This window comes from Pelodiscus sinensis, chromosome 3 (assembly GCF_052426305.1).
Source record: "Pelodiscus sinensis isolate ZL-2025 chromosome 3, ASM5242630v1, whole genome shotgun sequence".
NCBI classification, from domain to species: Eukaryota; Metazoa; Chordata; order Testudines; family Trionychidae; genus Pelodiscus; species Pelodiscus sinensis.
The window spans coordinates 155,385,386-155,407,949 of NC_143054.1; the positions used below are offsets into that span (position 1 = coordinate 155,385,386).

At 46.0% G+C, this 22,564-nt stretch overlaps 2 protein-coding genes across 7 annotated transcripts in view; one reads left to right on the forward strand and one right to left on the reverse strand.

Moving 5' to 3' along the window:
• Positions 1–531: 531 nt before the first annotated feature.
• Positions 532–22,357, reverse strand: BPNT1 (3'(2'), 5'-bisphosphate nucleotidase 1). 6 transcript variants are annotated; one of them, XM_075925219.2, is made up of 9 exons: positions 22,234–22,357; positions 11,976–12,103; positions 8,788–8,892; positions 8,357–8,464; positions 7,479–7,527; positions 5,440–5,531; positions 3,339–3,536; positions 2,467–2,572; positions 532–1,194 (listed from the first exon to the last, which is right to left on the reverse strand). In XM_075925219.2, exons 2-9 carry the CDS (start codon positions 12,093–12,095, stop codon positions 1,046–1,048), a joined length of 927 nt encoding a protein of 308 aa, XP_075781334.2. In that variant the 5' UTR covers positions 12,096–12,103; positions 22,234–22,357; the 3' UTR covers positions 532–1,045. The 6 variants fall into 6 exon arrangements, with proteins under 6 accessions (XP_075781334.2, XP_089633585.1, XP_006115636.2 ...); XM_089777459.1 differs by lacking the exon at positions 22,234–22,357 and adding an exon at positions 21,706–21,886; XM_006115574.5 differs by lacking the exon at positions 22,234–22,357 and adding an exon at positions 18,996–19,146.
• IARS2 (isoleucyl-tRNA synthetase 2, mitochondrial) overlaps positions 22,018–22,564 on the forward strand; it is a 60,141-nt gene continuing 59,594 nt past the window's right edge. Inside the window, exon 1 of the mRNA XM_075925218.2 lies at positions 22,018–22,320. Coding sequence (XP_075781333.2) covers positions 22,018–22,320 — 303 coding nt within the window. The remainder of the gene's footprint in view (positions 22,321–22,564) is intronic.

Consider the following 22,564-nt stretch of genomic DNA (forward strand, 5'->3'; position numbering starts at 1 on the left):
GCTCTTGTGCAGCACTGTCTTCTGGAGGCACTAGTAGGACATCTTGCTGTTGATGAGCATGGGTCTTTGCTAAAGACAGGAGCCAACATTGACTCTGTAGCCACTGAACTTTTAAAAGTTGCATACAGATTTATGGCTAGGAATGAATACTCATATGAACCCTCTAGAGTTAGAGTGAAATGCAAAGATCTTAGTTCTCCTAACTATAGAAACAGCTGCAAAATCCCAGAACTATCAAATATACAGTTGAAATTAAGTTGCACTCAAGTGTGAAGAGTTAACTTCTGTAGCAAAGAAACTGCTTCAGTACTACAAACCTAATCTACTACAACCTACAAACCTAATCTACTACAGAAACCCCTACAAACCTAATCTACTACAGAAACCCCTACAAACCTAATCTACTACAGAAACCCTCATTTGAAACCAGAGATAAATAAGACAAGCACCAGGAATAAAAGGAGTTGCAACATTTTTAAGCATGTGGAAAAGTGTCAAAACCTGCTAATTACAAAAGGAAGCATGCTATGCTTAAGAATCAACAACAATAACTTTATTATAAGTAGTTGGACCCACCAAAGCCAGTTATTTACTGACAATATATAAAAGTAAAGTAATTATTGCTGCCTATGTATAAGAAAAGATGTTGAGTAAATTCAGGCTATGGTTTTGTGCCCCGAATTAAGTTAAGGATATAGACTTGAACTGTAACATTATGCGATATACATGTACACAGTATAATTTCATAAAAATCTATTCACATGAAAAGAACTGTCCTTGGGTTCCTTACTTTTAAAGCAATGGAAAAACATCTACTGTGTATTGATAAACTGTCATCTGTTACCTGGTAAAATTGTAGGTATTCTTCCCCTAACCAATCAGATTTACCAATGTACCTAGACATTCTGTGTACAAATTACAATGTTGCATAATATCAGACTGAATCTAGGTTCAGATTTAATAAAACACATATTTAAGCTCATTTGCCAGGTTGAAAAATTATGTTAACATTTTTTCATAGCCACGAGGAAGCTAGGTTTCTCCTTTAAGGCACAAGGGCTTGTTTAACACTTTCAGGAACACGACTGGCATAGTAGTCAAAATTTCTCAACGTGGCAAGGACCCCTGCTGAATTCATGTGTTTCACCTCCTTGTTATAATTCAAAGGATTTCCATGGATATCAGTCAACTTGCCTGCAAGAAATATACGAATGTGTTACTCATCCCAGTTCATTTAAGCCAGTGGTCCCCAACCTTTTCAGGTTGTCAGGCGCCAGGGGGCGTGGCCGTTCGCCCGCCGGGCGCCGGGGGCGTGGCCGTTCGCCCGCCGGGCGCCCGGGCCCCCCCATAGCTGCATGCCCGGGGCCGGCGCTCCCCCTCCCCCCCGCAAGCGCCGCGCGCCCAGGGCCCCCCTCCCCCCCCCGCAAGCGCCGCGCGCCCGGGGCCGGGCCAGCGCTCCTCCTCCCCCCAGCAAACGCCGCGCGCCCGGGGCCGGCGCTCCCCCCGCCAAGCGCCGCGCGCCATGTGCCCGGGGCCAGACCAGCCCTGAGCACCTGGCGGGCACCGTGATGGGGACCACGGATTTAAGCAAAGCATTGAATTCTACTGAAATAGAACACCTTTTCCTTTTTGAATCATAGTTGTTCCAGATGTAAAAGATCAAGTCTTTTATACTTACAATGGCAAGATACAATCTCAGGAGATTGTATTAAATCAATATTATACTTGATCTTAAGGGCTAGTAGAAACCTCTTACACGTTAAGATGGAAAACAGAAAAGGTTGAACAACAGTGATCTAAAGTTAATGTATATTTATTCCATTTAGCTTTTTTATAACTTATATTTTCACTAAGGCAGAGTGGCTTTGTGCTATTTGGTGGGTAGTGATTTCACTGGGTTACCCTCTGGACTGATTCAAATGTAGAGCCAAATCCTTCAGGATTTGGCCAATTGTTCTGTTGTTTTTGAAGAATTGTAAGATGCTCTCCATACACACAGTAAACATATATAGACAATACATGAATAACTGGGAGAAGACCTTATTATACAGGAAAACAATAAAGCAGCAGAGGAAGCTGTTGGCTGGAATATAGTAGAAGTAAAACTGATATGTTTTAAAAAGAAGAGTTTTTTAAATAAAAGCAGACAAGACAGATTATATTGCCTTCTACAGGCAAATCCAGGGCTTGAGCAGAAGTCCACTGTAGTCAATCTGAGTCATTCCACTGATTTCAAAGGGCTTTGGATCAGGCCTTCAGTGTTTAACAATGCATGTTTTGTTTTGTTTTTTTAATATCTATACACATGCTTGTAGACCAAGAAGTTATCTGCCCAAAATGTGCATAATGGCACATTGGTCCTATGAAAAGATATCACTACCTACCATTTGCACACAGACATTAGAAAAATCTACTGTTATTTCAGCTTCTCTCAAGAAAGAGTTATGAATATCATTGTTAACTCACCTCCCACAGCATGTAAAACAGCCTCAGGAGCACATGTATCCCACTTCTTGCACCCAGGACTAGCAAACACATAAGCTGAAGCCTTGCCTTCTATAAGTTGAATGATCTATTACATATGAAGAATGACATTCATTTCACATGACCCAGGCACACAAAAGATAGAACACAGGCTCAATGGGAGTAGGACGGGGTCAGTTTAGCACTGCATACACGCGTATATCCTCACCAGAAAGAGGATGTGAAGGACTAGTCGACTATCCAATAAGCAAAAATGCTTATCGGATAGTCAATAGGTTAATTGCCTAGTCACTATCAGAATGAGGCAGAAAGGTGGGGAGTAATAGGGGGTACTTCAAAGCAGCAGCACTGCATGAAGCCTCGGGCCAGACCTTGGGCTCCACACCACGCTGCTGCTTTGAAACGCTGCATAAAGCCTGGGACCAGCTGGGGTGTCCCCAGGCTGCACACAGCGTTTCAAAGCGGCAGCACCGCGTGGCGCCCAGGAGTCAGCTGGAGACTCCCCTGCTGACCCTGGACTTTGTGTGGTGCTGTCGCTTTGAAATGCCGTGTGGAGCCTGAGTCTGGGCTCCCCGTGGCATTTCAAAGTAGCAGCGCCACACAGAACTCAGGGTCAGCAGTGAAGTCCCCAGCTGACCCCCAGGCTCCATGCAGCGCTTTCGCCTTTAAAGGGATAGGCGCCCTATCGACTAATCAAATAGTCAATTACAGTACTCGCAACTTAACATCCCTATTGCCAGGGGTCCCTTCGTCCCCATAGAGGTAAGGATGGCATTTGTCTCCAAATTCTTTGTTCTCTTTACAAAGGTGTCATATCATATCACAAGTAAAAGAAATATAATGTATTGTCATACCTTATTTCCTGCACCTCCAACTCTTACCACACTATCAGGGTGCATTGCACTAATGCAGTCATTTACCAGCTTACTGCTGTGTGAACGGGTAGTAGTGATGATATGTTTCCCAGCTGGCACTTCTTTCAGCTGAAATCCAAAGGCACCCAAGCCTAGGACACCCCAGATTGTCCTACCCAGCACGGCATCTGCTCCAGCCTACACAAAAGGTGCAAAATCCAAGGCTTACAGCAGGGGTTCCCAACCTTTTTCAGTCCCCGTAGCCCCTTGGCTTTTAGTACCCCCATACCCCCATTCAATATAAAAGGAAATAAATTCTAGACTCTATAATCTACAACTTTTTTCACTAACACTACTACTTTTGGAATATTTCAAGTAGGATAATCTAGTTATTTACCAAATATTCCCCGTACCCCCTTGACAAGCTTCTCGTACTCCCTGGGAACCCCTGGTTGGGAACACGTACCCCAGGTTGGGAACCCCTGGCTTACAGTTACCACAGCATATAATACTTATTTTTTTTAATATATGAACCCAATGGAATAGCTGGAGACATTTTATTTCAATATTGGATCCTTTTTTTGCTTTTTACAGAATCCCGTCCCACTGTTTACCTGGGATTAAGTAAGAGTGTAAATTGTGGCAACGGAAAAGAAGGGAGTTCTTCGTAACTGAAGCATAGGGTAAGGAGTAAGGATTCCTGGATTCTATTTCCAGCTAACTGAATAACATGCTGTGTCACCTTAGGAAAGTTATTTAGCTTGGGTAATTCTCTGTGCTTTAGTTTCCCCATCTGTGAAACGGGGAATAATTTTTCCTTACCTACCTCAAAGGGTTTTGTAATAATGAGTTAATGTCAGTAAAATCTCTTTGAAATCCTTGCATCAGATATTATAGAACTGAAAAGTACTTTCATCATCATTTCAGCGTACTATTCCAGTATTTCTCAACCAGTGGTACGAGTACCCATAGGGGTACTCGAGAAGACTGGGGCCGGGGGGGTAAATGTCAACACAACTGAAATTTGGAGAAAACTGAATCTTTGTTTTAAGTTTTACAGCTAGGGTTGCCAGCTGTCCAGTTTTCGCCCGGACTGTCCGTTATTCAGGTCCTGGTAAAAAAAACCAGAAAATACAGGACGTGTGAAATGTCTGGTATTTTCTGTTTCCCTCGGACGGAAGTCCAACAGGGACAATTTTCCCCTGCTGTGTCTGGCGGGGGCGGGGGAGTGAGGAGCACGGGGCCATTTAAAAGCACAGTGTCTTTTTTTGGTTTTTTTGCTTAACAACTTTGGTCTCTCCCCGCCTTTCTCCCCCGTCCCCCCAACAGAATTTTTTCCCGATTTTTTTTTTTTTGGCAGTGCGGGGGCGGGTTTTGGTATTTTTTTGTTAAACCATTCTGGCAACCCTATTTACAGCGCTTTATTATTTTTGTACTTTTTACACCCAAAAATTTCATCAGCCTCCCAGCTATGATTAAGTTATTTAAACAAATGTGCTGCAATGGTAGAAAAAATGTGTGTGTGTCTGAAAACTGTAAGTATTGGGGGTACTTATAATTTTTTTTAAAAGGTGTACTTTATAAAAAAAAAAGTTTGAGAATCACTGTACTATACCAACTATGTATGACCTTTTCTTCGCTATGCTCAATCCTAATCAGCTCCCAGTCTGAGACCTTGGAGTCTTCCTGAATTTTGCTGTTCTCGTGTTACGATTAATACTCTTAATTCCCTTCCAGGGGAACTGTCTGCAGGGTGTGGTGCCCCATTTTGGGGAATGGGAAGTCTGGGACTGGGTTCTGTAACACTAACTCAGTTGTCACTAACTATGGTTAAGTCTATACTATACATTAGGGGTGTGGTTCCCCAGATCAAGTACACATAGTCACAATAGCTCTCATTGAGCTACTAGGAGTATAAATAGGAGCACTGCTGCAACAGAATCGGGAGTGGGAGTAGAGGCATAGCTGAACAGTGCTGTGTACACACCCATCTGAAACCAGTGGGATGGCTAAGCAGAAAGTATGTGAACTAGAAACATATCTTCGAAGTGACAGTTGCAGATCATTTAGTGTTCTCAAGCAAAATCAATACACTGATTACCTCATAATTGTAGAAGGGCTGGTTAATAACTCCTGCTATTGCTTTACCTTCATAAGCAATTCCAATAAGGACTGTTACATGATCAAGGAGACCTGTGAAGAAGTAATAAATGTTGTTATGCTTGAAAATGAGAGTACGAAACCCCTTCCCCCACCATAAAACCCCCAGACCTCATGCAAACCCACAATCCTCTATCTTTGTTCAATTACTTGAAAATGTTAATAATAGCCAAGATTATCAGAAGTGACTAGATACTGTGGATGCCTAATTTTTAGTTGCCCAGCTTGAGACAATTTCACACTGAGTATCTCTGAATAATAAGACCCTGTTATGTTGTGTCAGATTGGATATCCAAAACGTAAGGCATCCAAAAATCACTAATCACTGTTGACAATTTGAGTGAATGAGCATATTTAATATAAAGAAGTTTCTGGTCAGAAAAAAAATTATATCACTACATAATACTTATTTAAATGACACCAACATAAACCACTGTGCTGAACTGGCAAGTATTTGGTACAGGTTGCACCTCTGAAAACCAGCACTCTCTGGTCTGACAACATCTGTGGTCTGGTAAGACCACAGATGGTCCTGGACCAGAGAGCCTGGGAGCCTAATGGCAACATATAGTAAGCAGTACTGTTCATTGTGCCAGGTGTTATCCTGACCCACAATTAAAAAACAATACAAAACAAATTTCCTATCCCAAATAGTTCAAGAAGCTGGAACAGGAGGATAATAGTATAGTGTCATAGAACTCGAAGGGACCTTGAGAAGTCATCAAGTCTAGTCCCCTGCCCTTCCGGCAGGACCAAGTACCATCCCTGACAAACTTGCCCCAGATCCCTAAATGGCTGCCTCGAGGATTGAACTCACAACCCTGGTTGTACCAGGCCAATGCTCAAACCATTGAGCTGTCTGCTGTAGCTTTACAGATTTTTTTCAGGTAAGCCTAATAAATGCTTGTAGGATTGGACCCCAATAGTCAACAAAAATAAGTTTACTTCCATGACAGAAGTAATTATGTGGTTTTTAAATAATGCTGTAAATACAGTAATAACATGCATGTATTTTGAAAGATAGGAACACAAATATTGTGGGATCAAAGAAATTTAGATCTTTCCCATCTCTAGTTTATTGATCCTCCCCTTGGCAAATAAAAACTAGAGAGAGAGAATGTACCGGATATTAAAAGATTGCTATTACTGAAAGCCATTAAGACAAATCCCAAACAAGCATACATAAAAGGAAAAAAAAAAAAAGAAAGAAAAAAAACCCAAAGGTCTAATCCTATGAAATGTCGAATAACCTTCAACTCCCATGGAAGTCAACGGTAGTGGAAGCCACTCAGTATTTAAAGTGTATCCTGACATGAATAAAATCCTATACAGGTTATGAAATGGGATTACAGGAGTCCTAACAACTATTTAAAAATCTTATACAAACTTCCTATTAAGGAAGACAGTTTCAGAGACTAAAGTGACGTTAGGTGAAAACTTTCTAGTAACTCTACTTTACTTGACTCTGCACACCAGAGTCTGTAACACCTACAGAGCATTTGGTAGAAAATATAGAACAAATGGCATAATTCCAGTGAGGATTTCTGGAAATGTCATGAGCAAGGAGAACAGATCTCAAATTGTTTATGTGGCCATGAGAACCCCAAAGACAGTGCTAGGGAAACCATTTAGTGACAAATCCTTCTTTGCCCAACAAAGCTAACAGACATTTTATTTCTAATTTTTTTTTTAGAAATCCTGCCTATTCCTCACTTGTAATACATACATTTTGATCCATCTTACATGCCCCACCTAGCCAAAAAATTCTGATGTGAGACGGACCTCTCTCAATGACTTTGCTACCCATTCTTTTCTAGTTCAGTGGTTCTCCAGACTTCTTGCCAACAGTCAACATTATCTATTCTGATGGATTCTGCACAGCTTGATAAGCTTCTAGAATGTTCTAGAAATTTTCATGTTATTTTTATTAAACTGAAATAATTTTTCAAATCAGTACAAATAAGCAAAAGACAAACAAACCTTCTGTGTATTCTTTGGTCCCATCCAGAGGATCAACCCAGACAACAAGCTACAAGCAGGAAAAAAAAAAAAGCACATAACACAAGAGGAGAAACAGACCGCAGAAATTAAACTATTGGTATAATTATGCTAGTTAGAAGCACTGAGGAGTAAAAATCTCAGAATTGTTATGAAATCTTTCACTTAAAGAACAAAAAGAATGACGTGAATGTTCATAAATATTTATTATATATAGGGCAGGACAGATCAGGCGATTTGTAAAGTGATGTTAAACTTTTCACCAGCTATTTCACAGGCTATGTAAAGTGGATTTGGTGAGCTCAGTCCATTTTGTATGGAAAGATGTCCACATTAAAAACCTATCAGCAGCATACTACAACATGCATCAATTAGCAGTATTGCTTGTAATTTTAGTAGCAATACCAAGGATTGAATGAGACCTTTGTGTAAACTTGAAACTTGTCTCTCTCCCCCAGAGAAGTTGTCTAATAAAAGATATTATCTTGCCCACCTTGCCTCTGCAATATCCTGAAACCAACCTGGCTACAATGGCACTGCATACAAAAATTCAGTGAGCATGAAAACTAAAGTGTCCTCCCATTACTCTAGGTGGTCCCTCTGAGACACATTCATGGAACATTACCGAGAAACCTGCAATTCTGCTGCCCAAACCACATCTATTCTGTAGATAATTAGAGGGCTTCCATTTTTAGGGCTGTCACTTTGGCATCTTTAATTTTAAAAAACAAGTATTTTTACTTAAACCAAAACAAGCTGACAGCATCAAAATTTCATCATCAAAATTTCATGGCTATTTCTTAGATAAGATTAAAAAGCTATAAAGGGATACAAGAGAGTAAGCGTAACATTTCTATTACCTCTTCCTCTTTAATGGAATTGTATTGTGGTGGAAAAGCTTTCTTCAGTATTTCCTCACACTGACCATCCTCAATCAACTCCTCATCGACATCCTGAGAGGGCAGGTCCTGACAAAAGGACACAAAGACACTAACAAAAACAGGCAACAGCCAGAGAGCACTGTGTTCCAGAGAGCACTTCGCAGCTCCAAAATATGTTTCCATCCCTAACATTGGAAATACAGCAGAGAAAAATGATACAGCCATTCCCCAGGGCTTAGCCACATGCCAGCCTTTGCCTTTATCTCAGGTTAACTTGGCCTTGTTGCCAGAGTGGGAGTGGGATTTGCCTTCCTATCACTGGATTTGGTGCAGGTCACCTGAGGAGGCTAACGCTAAGGGAAAGGGAAATGGGAGGGAAGACAAAAATTAAAGAGAACATGTGTTCTCACCTCTTCTCCTATGATTGTCACTCGGGGGAATTTCCGTGCCAGTGAAGAGCAAATGCTCATTTGTACCAATCGGTCAGCTTTGGTCTGCAAATCACTGGGTCCACACTGCAAGGGATAGAAAGAAATTTAAAACAGAGTGGTCTGTATGGCACTGATCATTGATTCTCACTTACTAGAGGACAAGGATCCATGTCACAGAAATCACCATCCCAATTAACCATTTCAAGAGAAACACCAAGCACGCCAATAGGTCCCGGAGATGGAGTTCACTCTCTCAACATCTGTCTCAGGAGTGAAGTACATTGGTAGAGCAGCATGAAGAAGCGGATTCCAATGCTGCATGTGCTGTATCTTCTCACTGGATTCAGCACAAAACAACCTTATTTTGTATGATGACATTCATACACATATACCACACTTCACTGAACCAAGTACAGGTTGAACCTCTCTGGTCCAGGACTCTTTGGTCTGGCAACATCCGTGGTCCAGCAGGACCATGGAAGTTGCTGGACCAGAGAGCCCTGGACTGGGGCAACAGAGTGCTGGCATCCAGGGGTAGCCTTGGGTCTGTGGAATACCGGCATCCCTGTGGCTGGCCATGGACCTCTAGCACACCCAGAGTAGCTGAGTCCTGGCAGAGCCCCCGCTGCCCCGGGGCAGCTGAGTATGGCGGCCCTGAGGCAGTGGAGCCCCAGCAGGTCAAGGGCTGGCCAGAGAGCTGAGAGCCCAGTGAGATTTGCTGACAGATCCCGAAGGAGCCTGGACTATGTCAGCAGAGGGGCTGATCTCCCTTGGCCTGGCAAACTTCCTCCTTTGGGACTGGTCAGGTCCTGAGGGTGGGGAACCAGCTGGGTCCACCTGTAGTTCTTTTATCAAATAAAATAAAAAGAATAGAAGAAGAAAGAAATTAAGAGACATAAATAAGGGAGAAAAATGTTTTGTCATGCTACTGAAAAGATAGAGTAGAAGAGGCAGGAGTTTCAGAGAAGATGGCTGTTATTCCAGCTGTGCGCTAATTACAATTGATTTGATTAATGGCACACTCAGAAATAACATTTTTCAACCACAATAAAGTGAGTGTGCTGGTCTCAAATGTATTTTTGTGTCATTTTCCTGGATGTCAAGTTTCTTAAAGCCGATGATCAACTGATCCGGCACAGCGCGGCAGTCTAAATAAGGATCGGTCAGCTGGGAAAGCCTTTGCCAACCGATCTATGCCTCATGAACATATCCTATTTGTTCACAAAAGAAAAAAGTAAGATAGATGAGTAGCAATAAGGGAGGTAATGACATTTACAGATCAAAAAAAAAGAAAAGAAAAGTCCTTTAACAAGGGCCTACTTCTGATGGATAGTTCTGTTTCTTAGGTTTAAAATGCACAATATGCAAGGAGTCATAATAACTGAATTACAATACAAATATTTAATCACATCATACCAGGAATAAGATGATCGTATGACAGCATTACCAAGCTCTGGATTTATATTGTGATTAGCATAAATAATCAGTCAAATAAAAAGGTGTAAACATTTTATAAAGAGGATCCTCTACTGCCGTGCTTAACGAATATTCAGATATGCAAATAAAATGTTACTGGTTCACCAAGAGGTTGTGAATGGGTTTGCTAGTCCGTGGCACAAAAAAGGTTGGGAACCACTGGCCTAGAAGCAGCCCTGAGCTGCAGCTTGGGAATGCTCAAGCTTTTCGCTTGGCCCTAATCTTCTCTCTTCTTCCTCATGGTATTTTCTGCCAGTTACAAAAAATATTACAGCATTTCATGTAAATTGCAATAATCAGCTCTCTTTCCAAAGATTCATGGTCTCCTAGAATGTTACCCAACTGACAGCAATTGCCAAGCTGCTGTATCTTCTTGCAGACATTTCTCTAAATGTTCTAACAGGCACTAGAGCAGCACTTCAAAACTGCCAATTCTCGGATTGGTGCTGGGCTGCAAACCACTGGCTGCCAGGCCAGGGCACTCTGCTAGGCCATTGCCATGCTTTGGTAATTGGCTCAGCGGGACTCTAGAACAAGGCCCGGTCTGCCCAGAAACCCCCCTTCTCCTCTTTCCGAGATTGTTCTCCCTGCACCTACCTCTGCGTTGGCTTCTCTGCATGATGCTGCCTTGATGTGGAGGACACTGCTCGAGCCCAGGGGCAGGAGGGCCCCCAGGGGTAGGGGCTGCAGTATGGCAGGTTGCTCGCTAGGACCCAGCTGCTTTGGACTGGAGTTTGGAAAGCCAGGGCTGGGCTCAGCCCCACAGCAGGAACCAACTCACAGCCGCTGTTTGCTAGTCCGCAGCAACTAGTCGACTACCCAATAAGCATAAGTTTATCGGGTAGTCAACTAGAATATCGACTACTCCTCCCCCTCTGCTGTCTCTATTAGAGACAGCAAGGGGGGAGGAGGAAACAGGAGCTGGTGCTGGGGGGAGCAGGCTTAAAAGGCTCTGCGGTGCCACCTGCCCCTCCAGTTGCCTCTATCAGACGCAGTGGGAGGGTATAGGGAAGGCTGCTACGAAGCAGCCTCTGCCTGCAGCAGGCTGAGGCTCACCGTGGGCAGAAGCTGCTCCGGTAGCAGCCCCTATTTGCGTGGCCCAGGCTGGCTGTGCACAGAGGCTGCTCAGGGTCAGGGGCTGCTGATGAAGCAGCCCCTGCCCATGGCCAGTCATGCCACTGCAAACAGAGGCTGCTGGACTTAGTGTGAGCCAGGACCAAGCAGTCCCAGCTCACTCTGGTCCAGTGTGCCGCGCCTCTGCATTTTAAATGTAGCAAGAGCCTGGAAGTTCTTATTACATTTAAAATCAGAGCTGTAGTGTGGGTGGCTCCCAGAGCCAGCACGAGCCAGGACTGCTCAGTCCCGGCTCGAGCTGGCTTCTGGAGCTACCCCTGCTGTGGCTCTGCACAGCAGTCCTTATTGACTAACACAATTAGTCAGACAACCACAATTTAACATCCCTAGAACCACTGACGTACACAATTGAATTTTTAATACAATGATCCCCAAAGATATTAAACCTAATTTAGTAAAGTAAGCCAGGATTTTATCAGTCTGTTGCAGCACTCCCCTCTCTCTCCGCAGCATCCCCATTGTGCTGAAGCTGTTTGATCTTCCGAAAGAACTCCTGGGGCTGTTTCTAACTCAGTGTTCTTAGCAGACATGAAATCAGTATGAAGCAAAACAAGTACCTTCTCCACTATGTCCAGGTCTCCACCAGCCATCACATTTCTCACTATTGTTCCAGCTCTGTGCGCAACAGAATATGCAGAGGCCACTAGGCGCATCAACACAGTTGGAGAAGAAGCCATAGTTAATGCTGAAGAGAATAAAAAAGTGATCTTGTGAATTCACAATTTTCATATACTAACATTCAAGAGAAGAATAAGAAGCCCATGGAAGACTAAATTATTCCAGTAGTAGAGTTTGGAATGTTATTTATATAAAAATAAAATCTTATAAATTAATAGAATAATCAATGCAAATTGCATCGACTATTTGATTAGCCCAATCATCTAAATTTAACACCCCTAACATGGATGCAAAAAAACACTTCTCACTTTCTGGGCTGGCTAAATCTTGGTGTATCCTGAGCAGAAACTGCTAGTAATGCCAGGTTTCTAGTGCATGGATTTTTATGGATTTTAATAAATTACCATATAGAAACAGAAAAAGAACCTCTATCCCAAGAACCCCATATAATCTGAAACTTTACTGATAACACTAATCTAGCAATTCTTGTTTTGAAACCTAGAGTCATATAAATTCCCCAGATTAATGCCCAAATGACATACTATCTTTTTCTTCTGTCTTGAAAGCTATCAGGCATGCTCTTGTAGTTAAAGCACAGGAAAAATAGGAATTAGAATTCCTGACTTCCATTCCCGGATCATTTATTGATTTCCTGTTGAACTTGATTAAATCACTTAATGCGTCTATGTGCCATTTTCCCTATCCATTATCATGTGAACAATAATACTTAATTACATCATAGGGGCATTGTGAGATTTAATTAATCAATAAAGTGCTTTGCAATCTTTTGACTGAAAAAACATTTACAATAATCGCATCGTCTTGCCAAAGAGGGTGGGGAAAAAATCATCTTTTAAAAACAGATTTTTAATTTAAATACATTTAAAATGTATTTAATAACTAAATTTGAACAATCTATATTAAAGATTAAATTTATTAATCAATAATTTAAAATAAATAAAAATAGTAAGTGGCACAGATTTGCTTCCAAATCTTTAAAAGTCAAAACACTAAACTAATGGATACGACCAGCTAAGCACTTGAAACCAGAGTCTGTTGAATCACTAAACCAGCTTTCAATCAGCAGTAGCCTTTTCTGCAGATGGAAAGAGAATATTTTCTTTACTTCAGTTTATTCAAGTAGTTTGAATTAACTAGTTGTAGAACTAAAGTTAAGACACCAACTGGAAATGGATAAGTAGGAAAAGTGTATTTTCCTCTTCCAGTTTATGAATAAAAACTAGATGTGAGAAGATGAGAACTGTCAGTTCTGAAGTCTTGAAGGACATTGTGACAGAAATAATCAATTCAATATCATTAACTACAGATGATAAATACTTACTTTGTTTAATAAATCATTTTCAAATTTATCAAAAACACGTTTTGTTAAACTTTCCTCTTTATGTATTCATCTACATGAAGGTCATTTACCTAATAAACAATTTGAAAATAGTATTCTGGAGCATTTTTAATTAGGGATGTTAAATTTCAACTAATCAGCTAATTGAATAGTGGATGGATTTTCCATCAACTACTCAATTAATCTCAGCTGCGCTTCTGCCTTTTAAATGTAGCAAGAGCCTCCCCTCCCACCTCGGAGCTCTTGCTACATTTAAAAAGTGAGGCCCAGCATTCAGACCTGGTGCGAGCAGGGACTGTATGGGTGCATCCACACAGCACCTGAAACTCGAAATAAGCTACACAATTTACGCTATACAAATTGCGTAGCTTATTTCGAGTCTATTTGAAATAGGCTATTTTGAAATTTGGCACGGTTTACACTAGGGATGTAATAGTCTAGTTGATTAACCGATCAGCAAAAGCTTATAGGTTAATGCTATAGACTACACGCATTTTCTCCCCATCCTTTGCCAGTAAATTTTTTATCAGGCTGGCAAGCAGCCTGGCTCAGTCCTGGCGTGCACTGTGGTCCAGGACCTACCCACACTGCGTCTCTGCATTTTAAGTGTATTAGGAGCCAGGAAGGCAGCCCTGCTCAGTTCTGTATCAGAGGCTGCAGTGTGGGGCATCAGAGGCAGCTGCATGGAGTGGCAGGGGACTCCTCAGTGGCAGGCTGGCTCGTCGCTGGCTGCCGGGTCCAACCACAGGGACTATAGAATAGTCGAGTAACCGATATAGAGGTTACACAACTATTCAATTAACCAATATTTAACATCCCTAGTCTACACAAAGCCAAATTTCGAAATAAAGTGCTATTTCAAGCCATCCCTTACTCCTCGTCGAACGAGGTATACAGGGATGGCAAAATAGCGTGTCCACTATATTTCAAAATAGTGGACGCATTCAAAAGATGTGGGATAGCTATTTTGGGATACCTCCAGTATCCCAAAATAGCACTGTAGTGCAGACATACCCTACGAGTCCCCATTCAACCTGGGTTCCCCGCTGCACCTCTGCCTCCCCTGCCCCCATGGAGACAATGCTGGGGGGAACAATCTTTTAAGACCGCTTCTCCCACTCCCCCCAATACTGGCTCCTGCTCCCCCCTCCCCTTGCTGTCTCTGATACAGAGCAAGCAGCAAATCTTGGCTCAGACACTATTCAGGGACTGGCAAAGAAAGAGGCTGGAGGGAGGGGCAGAGAGCAGGGGTTCCTTTGGGATGCCAGACTGAGAAGGGGAGATGGGAGTCCGTGAGGAGTCAGGGGAGGGGCTGAGGACCCACATGGAGGATAGAAAGAGGGCTGGGGGGCATGCAGTGCCAGAGGGTCTCTGGGCACCACCAGGCAGAAGTCCCCCCCTCCCCCACAGAGGCAGCAAGGGGGGGAAAACTCAATTAGTGACTCGAGTACCCGGTCAGCTAGTCGACTAGTCACTTACATCCCTATCTCTCTATAGATTAAAGAAAGTTTTTCCTGCAGGAATGAGTCTCAACAGAGTCCCCAGAAGGGGAAGAGGTGGCCATGGCTCAGGGTTCTCTTTCCTCCTTTGGGAGGGAGAGGCGCCTTGGGCTCCCTGCTGGCCCCCAGCTCTTCTGAAGAAGGGCCAAGGAGTGGCAGCAGTGGCTCCTCATTGCGCTTGGAGCCCTGATGCTCTGGGACCCAGCAGGGAACAGCAATCTCCGGCTGCTTGGGCCAGGTGCGGTGCGGCCACCATGTGCCTGAAGTTCCAGCCTGGAACCCTTCCTCCCCACAAGATTAATATGCCAGCACTGGCTTCCTGCGGGGGAGTAGGGAGAAGAGAAAACCCTGAGGCTCCACCCTGGAGGAGGCTTGTGGAGAATGCACGTGCTGATGTGGGGGGGGGGGGAGCCAGCATTTCCCACAGCAGCGTGCGCACTTCTATGCAAGCTGCCTCCAGCGTGGAGCCTCATGGTTTTCTCAGCTCCCCCTCAAGAAGCTGGCGCTGGTGCGCTAATCTTAGGGGTTCCAGGCTGGAGCTCCAGGTATGCAGTGGCCCCACCAGTTCCCTGCTGGGTACTGGGCTCCCAGTGCAGCAAGGAGCTGCTGCTGCCACCCCCTGGCTCAGCCCTAGCCCTCGACTGGAGGCCGGGGAGGGAGGCGCTGAGAGGCCAGGGGAAAGGCCCCCCCCTCCAGCCTCCAGTAACATGGGAGGGGGAAGAGGCTGGGGAGGAGGATGGGGGAGCTAGGGAGGAAGCAGGGCTGGTTGTGCCTGGGAAAGGAGGTGGGGGGGATGAGAGGCTATGGAGGGGGGTTGGGAGACCAAGTTTGGCATGTCAAACAAAGATCTAAACACGAGACTACAAAGCATCACTACTAAGCCACTGGGTTGCCTTTTTAAAGTGCTGAAGATGTAAACCAGATAATCGATGTACCCTCAAATTAACGCACACAGAAAAATGATAAGACAAAAACCACAATTATCAGTAGGTGGACACTTTTCACAAAATGATCACTCCATATATAAACTCTTAGTCCTCACCTTCAAATGAAACCTTCATACCTTCAAAAAAAATGAGCCGGGGAACTAGAACTCATAACTCTGCTGGACACTAAAACCCATGGTCTTAACAGAGACACTTGTTTTATGGCTCATTACAACACGCTGGGCTTGTACATACTAGGAATGTAAGTCGAGTAATTAGATACTCATTCCCCTCCACCTCCCTTCCCCCACCTCTGTATCAGAGCAGGAGCCAGTGCTGGGGGGAGCCAGCTTAAAAGCCAGTTCTCCATAGCACCATCTCCATGGTGTCGCCTGTTCCTGTCCCCTCTCTCCCCCCCATGCTGCTGCTTCTATTAGAGACAGCAGTGTGAGCGGGGGGGAACGGAGGGAAGAAGGCAGGGGAAGTTGCTGCGATGCAGCCTCTGCCCATGACAGCCTGGGGTGGCTGCAGACAGAGGCTGCCTCCCCAGCTGCTGTGTGTGAAGCATCCCCTGTCTTCAGCAGCCTGGGTTGACAGAGGGCAGAGAGTGCTTCGGCAGCAGCCCCAGTCTGCGGGAGTCCCCATGAGCAAGCCTGGCTCAGTCCCATCTTGCACCAGGTCCGGGGGCTGCCCCTGCTGCGGCTCTGCAGTTTAAATGTAGTAGGAACTAGGCATGCAGCAGAGCTGCACCAGGCGTAGCTCCTGAACCTGGTGCAAGCCAGGGCAGAGAAAGCCTTCCCTTAATGACTAATTTTGTAGTTGATAAAAATTATCAGTTACACGATTAGTGTAATTTTATTAGTTACATGATTACCTGCATCTTAACATCCTTAGAGTATACTACCACTTACACTGGTATAACTTATGTCTCTCTGAGGTGTGAATAAGCCATTCCTCTTCAGTGACATAAGTGACGCAGTCTTAAGTACCGGTGTGGACAGCACTGTTGCACTATGTCAGCAGGAGAGCTTCTCCCAGAAACATAGCTACCAGCTCTCATGAAGGTGGTTTTATCATGCCGTTGGAAGAGTTCTCTCCTCTCGCCATAAAGTGACTTCACCAGACATGCTACAGTGATGCAGCTTTGTCACTGTAGTGCTTCTAGTGTAGACTAGCCCTTTGTCACTTACTACCCTACTTTGTCCTACAACTGCTAGAGAATTAATTGCCTACTTCATTTTAATTGGACTTCCCAACACAAGTTAACATCTCTTGCTTAACAATCTATCCCACCTTTTATTTAGCTGTGACAGCTTGGTGATCCTTTCCAGATCGGAGGGGGAACTCTGAATCCCAAAAGTTGATAGTGGAGAGGACAAGAAGTTGGTCCAGTAAAAGATATTACCTTACCCACCTTGTCCCACATACCCTGAGACCAACTCTGCTCAAACACTCAAAACCATTGATATCAATTTAATGTGAACCCATAAATTCACTGACACAAGATAAACCAACATGTGCCAGGATTAACAGAGATGTTCACGTCACTTTAAGATTTGCCCTGGTTTAACTGAATTCATATAAAATGTATTTTTAATTATGTGTGTGTATTTGCCTCTGCAGACCAGGCCAAAGGCTCTCACTGTGGAACTGCAACTTCAGCTGATTTGGTGGAGGCACACATGTGCATAATATCAGAGGCAGCCGGGGGAAACAGGAGCTAGTTCTCCCCCAGCACTGTATCTGCGGTGCTGTCTGACCCCCCCACCCTTGCTGCTGCTTCACGGGGGAATCTAGAGGGAAGTGGGAATCCACCCTCCCCCTCAGATAAGGGGCGCAGCCAGCTGGGCAGGTAACCCAGCTCAGTCCCAACTTGCACCAGGACCAAACCACGCTACAGCTCTGCAATTTTAAATGAAGTAGGAGCTGGGGGCAAGCAGCCCAGCTCCTACAGCATTTTAAATTACAGAGCTGCAGTGGGGTTTGGCCTCAACACGAGCTGAGATTGAGCCAGCTGCCTTCCCCTAACGACTAATCAAGTAGACGATAAAAATTCTGTTGACTACTCGATTAGTAGAATATTTGCATTTTAACATCCCTAGTGCATAAAGCCCAAAGTCTAGACACACCTATTCACATGTTTAAGTTTACTCTTGTGAGTAGTCCCATTGAATAATAGTGTGTCTGCAATATCAGGGCCTAATTTTGTAATTTATTAAAAAAAATCTGCAGATATATTTTCTGGGTGATAAACCTACTATACTGCTCAGATGTATCTCATTCTTGTATCTGTTAAAGTAATTGGTTGTGTTATATAGGGAAAAACAAAAACCTTACTTTTTTGTTTGGTGTGGCTGGTTCACTTTCTTCCTTACCTTCTTCCTTGTTGTCGGCAATATCCGTTTCAGCTTTGCTCCAATTAAGCAATAAGCTGCACTTGTGTAAGGAGACATTGCGAAAAGTAGTACACCCATAACATGAAAGGGGTTTTTTTTCCTTTTATGCTTCCATAATCTATGTAATGTATAGCTGGTTTGCTTCTCTACTATCAAAATCAATTCCTTAATTTCCCCCCATCCTATTTAAAATTATATTTAAAAAAAACAACAGCGGCAGTTCAAGAGCAGTTCTACAATAACAAGTCAGTGTGAAGAGATGAAAGAGGAAAATATCTTAGGCTGAGTTTTTAAAAATATTATTTTAGTTTTTTAACCACTTTTAATTAAGCTAACAGTTTTACTCTTATTTTTAAACAGTGAGGAACTCTCTCCTTAAAATCATTTCTTTCTCCCCTCATACTAATAAAGCAACTGAAATTAGCCACCAAATTATTTTCTTCCTTGTACTTTTAGAGATGGGATCCTTGATTCAAAATATCACACTTGTGTGCATTGACTAGTTTTAACTTCTATGATTATTTTAGCAAACAAAATCAAAATAGGGAGAACCACTTAAAGTAACAAGACACGTGACAACTCAGTTAATTAAAATATCTCTATCAAGCAAAATTTTCCTTCTTTTCATCCCACCAGAAATCCCTCCTAGTCCTGGAAATTTCAATGGAGACTAAAAACCCATCCCCATTTTCCTCCAGCTTTATAATTTACACATGTTTACACATATGATACGGACATCAAGAAAACAGAGAATCCGGATAAATAATAAAATACCTGCCATTCAACTGTAAGCAACAAAAGGAACAGCAATGCAAGGGGACTACTTCCTCTCCGCAGTATTGTACAGTACTGTCCCCTCCTTCCTCTTCACCAATAACCCTCCTACTCCTCCAAAATCCTCTGGGTCCTAAAGTTCACCTTTTGCAACGCTGTTTTGCCATATACAGGCAGTCCCCGGGTTACGTACAAGATAGGGACTGTAGGTTTGTTCTTAAGTTGAATCTGTATGTAAGTCGGAACTGGCGTCCAGATTCAGACACTGCTGAAACTGACCGCCAGTTCTGACTTACATACAGAATCAACTTAAGAACCCCAGGCGTCCCCAAGTCAGCTGCTGCTGAAACTGATCAGCAGCTGATTCCAGGAAGCCCGGGGCAGAGCAACTCTGCCTGGGGCTTCCTGTAGTCAGCGCTGGTCAGTTTCAGCAGAAGCTGACTTGGGGACGCCTGGGGCAGAGCAGCTGGGGTGCTACTGGACCAACCCAGCAGCACCCCATCTGCTCTGCCCCAGACGTCCTGATTCAGCCGCTGCTGAAACTGACCAGCAGCGGCTGAATCAGGACCTGGGGCAGAGCAGCTGGGGTGCTGCCGGGTTGGTCCAGTAGTGCCCACGGGCGCTGCAGGACCAATCGGCAGCGCCCCAGCTGCTCTGCCCCAGAGTCCAAAACAAAAGCCTGGTCTGCTGGGGGGGGGAGCACACTAGCTGCGCCCCCCCCCCCCAGCAGACCAGGGACACGGGGAGCAGAGCCGCAGCGGCAGCGGGGTGCCGCGTCTCTGAGGCTTTGCTCTGGCAAAGCCTCAGAGGCGAGGGACCCCGCCACGGCTGCGGCTTCAGTCTGGGTGCCTGTGGTCTGCTGGGGACGGTCCCCAGCAGACCACAGGCACCCGGACTGAAGCCGCAGCCGCGGGGGGTCCCGCGCCTCTGAGGCTTTGCCAGAGCAAAGCCTCAGAGGCGCGGGGAACCACCGCTGCTACCGCTCCAGTCTGGGTGCCTGTGGTCTGCTGGGGACGGTCCCCAGCAGACCACAGGCACCCGGACTGGAGCGGCAGCCGCGGGGGGTCCCGCGCCTCTGAGGCTTTGCCAGAGCAAAGCCTCAGAGGCGCGGGGAACCACCGCTGCTACCGCTCCAGTCTGGGTGCCTGTGGTCTGCTGGGGACGGTCCCCAGCAGACCACAGGCACCCGGACTGGAGCGGCAGCCGCGGGGGGGGTCCCGCGCCTCTGAGGCTTTGCCAGAGCAAAGCCTCAGAGGCGCGGGGAACCGCCGCTGCTGCTGCTTCAGTCAAAGCGGCAGCAGCGGCGGTTCCCCGCGCCTCTGAGGCTTTGCTCTGGCAAAGCCTCAGAGGCGCGGGACCCCCCCGCGGCTGCCGCTCCAGTCCGGGTGCCTGTGGTCTGCTGGGGACCGTCCCCAGCAGACCACAGGCACCCAGACTGGAGCGGTAGCAGCGGTGGTTCCCCGCGCCTCTGAGGCTTTGCTCTGGCAAAGCCTCAGAGGCGCGGGACCCCCCGCGGCTGCGGCTTCAGTCCGGGTGCCTGTGGTCTGCTGGGGACCGTCCCCAGTAGACCACAGGCACCGGGTCTCAAGGGGCAGCAGCAGCGGTTCCCGCGCTTCTGAGGCTTTGCTCTGGCAAAGGCTCAGAAGCGCGGGAACCCGCCCGGTGCCCCTGGTCTGCTGGAGACGGTCTCCAGCAGACCAGGGGCACCGGAGCAGCTTACGAACGGGGCTTTCTCGCCCCGACTTCCGGGGCGAGAAAGCTCCGTTCGTAAGTGCGGATCCGACATAAGTCGGATCCGCGTAAGTCGGGGACTGCCTGTAATATAAAATGTTGTAGTTCTAGTTATAACCTATAAGCAGTGGGGCTGGATCTAGGGATTGTGTGGATGCTGCTGTAGCAAACACCAAATGTGTGGATTCCACTAGCATCCCTCCCACTGTAATTTACACAATTCCTTATAGCAGTGGTTCTTAACCTTACTGCAGCCTGCACCCCTTCGGTTCTCAAAATAAGTTCTCACACCCCATATTAAAAATTGTTGAAGTAGGTTAGTTCTTTAAACCTAAGATATATCATAAAAATCTGGCATCTCTCACACCTCCAGAAAGGGCATCTCGCACCCTGCGTGCACCCCAGGTTAAGAACCACTGCCTTACAGGACAATTTTAACATCTGAAGAGCTGGTGTTATTGGGCCATAGAATTGACCAAGCTTCACAGCTCTGACAGTGCAAGCATGTTTCGAAAGGATTTCTTGTGACCACTTTTGAAACGGTAAGGTTTACATGTGATCCATTAAGAAAGAAGAAAAAAAACTTTGCAAGTAAACAGGTTTAGCAGAGAACATTTCTCTGAGAGCAAACTCCTGCAAATGTTAGGTGTCTGCCCTACCCAGGCCGCCAATCCTCATCCCAAACCCAAATCCATCTTCACTAGCCAGAACCTTGAGTTCATCTTATGAATCCTAGAGCTGGAAGAGACCTCAGGAAGTCACCAAGACCAGCCCACCCCCTGCCCAAAGCAGGCCCAACCCCTACTAAATCAACCCAGCCAGGGCTTTGTCAAGCCAAGACTTAAAAACCTCTAGGGATGGAGAGTCCACCACCTCCCTAGGTAACCCATTCCAGTGCTTCACCACCCTCCTAGTGAAATAGTTTTTTCCTAATATCCAACCTAGACCTCCCCCTATGCTTCCAAATATCATTAAGGGCAGACCTGTAAGGAACTCAGCTGACGTGCACTGCTCCTCGTCTGGGTATCGCACCATCTATGGCCAGGGCGCTTCCGGGAGCAGCTACTGCTCCCAGCGGCTTTGTTTGGTTTTGGCGGGGAACACTGGGAGCTGGCAGCGGAATGGGTCCTGTGCACTTTTTGCATACGCTAGCGGTAGGGCAATCCCATGCAAACCCCGCCCTCCAGAGGCCGCGCATGGATGTTGCGCGTGCAAAATAGTCCGCACCGCCCGGGGGGCGTCCAACATTCCAACCCTCCCTCTATAGGAGCGAGAGAAACGCTTTTCACAGAGGCATGTCCCTCCTCGCGGCCCGTCATGCCCTCGCCGCCCTCCGTCGCCGAGCCGGAAGCGCCGCCGGAGCACGCGGCGAGAGAGCCGGGGAGGCCGTGAGAATGTGGTGGGCGCGGAGGGCGCCTTCGTTCGTCAGGTCCCGCGTCCCGGCGCGCTCGGCAGCCTCCGGGGCCAACAGCGGGCAGCCGAGCTCGGAGAGCCGCGCAGACTCCAAGTACCGGGAGACGGTGCTGCTGCCCCGCAGCCGCTTCCCCGCCCAGCTGCCGGGCCGGCTGCAGCCCGAGGCCGAGGTGGAGATACAGCAGGTACCGCGCGCAGGGGGCGGGGCTCGGGCGCAGCTTTCCTGCTTGGCACCGTCCCGCCGCGTGGAGACAGACACCCCCGCTGGAGTTCGGGGCAGGGGGATTAGCGTTGCGCTTTCTTCGCGCGGCCGCTTTCAGTGAGCTTGTCTGGCGGAGCCCGGAGTGGGAGTGGCCTGTGTCACTATCACCCCCCCCCCCCCCCCCGTGCACTTGGGGGCCCTGTTAGAAGAAGAGTTTGGGATTGTCC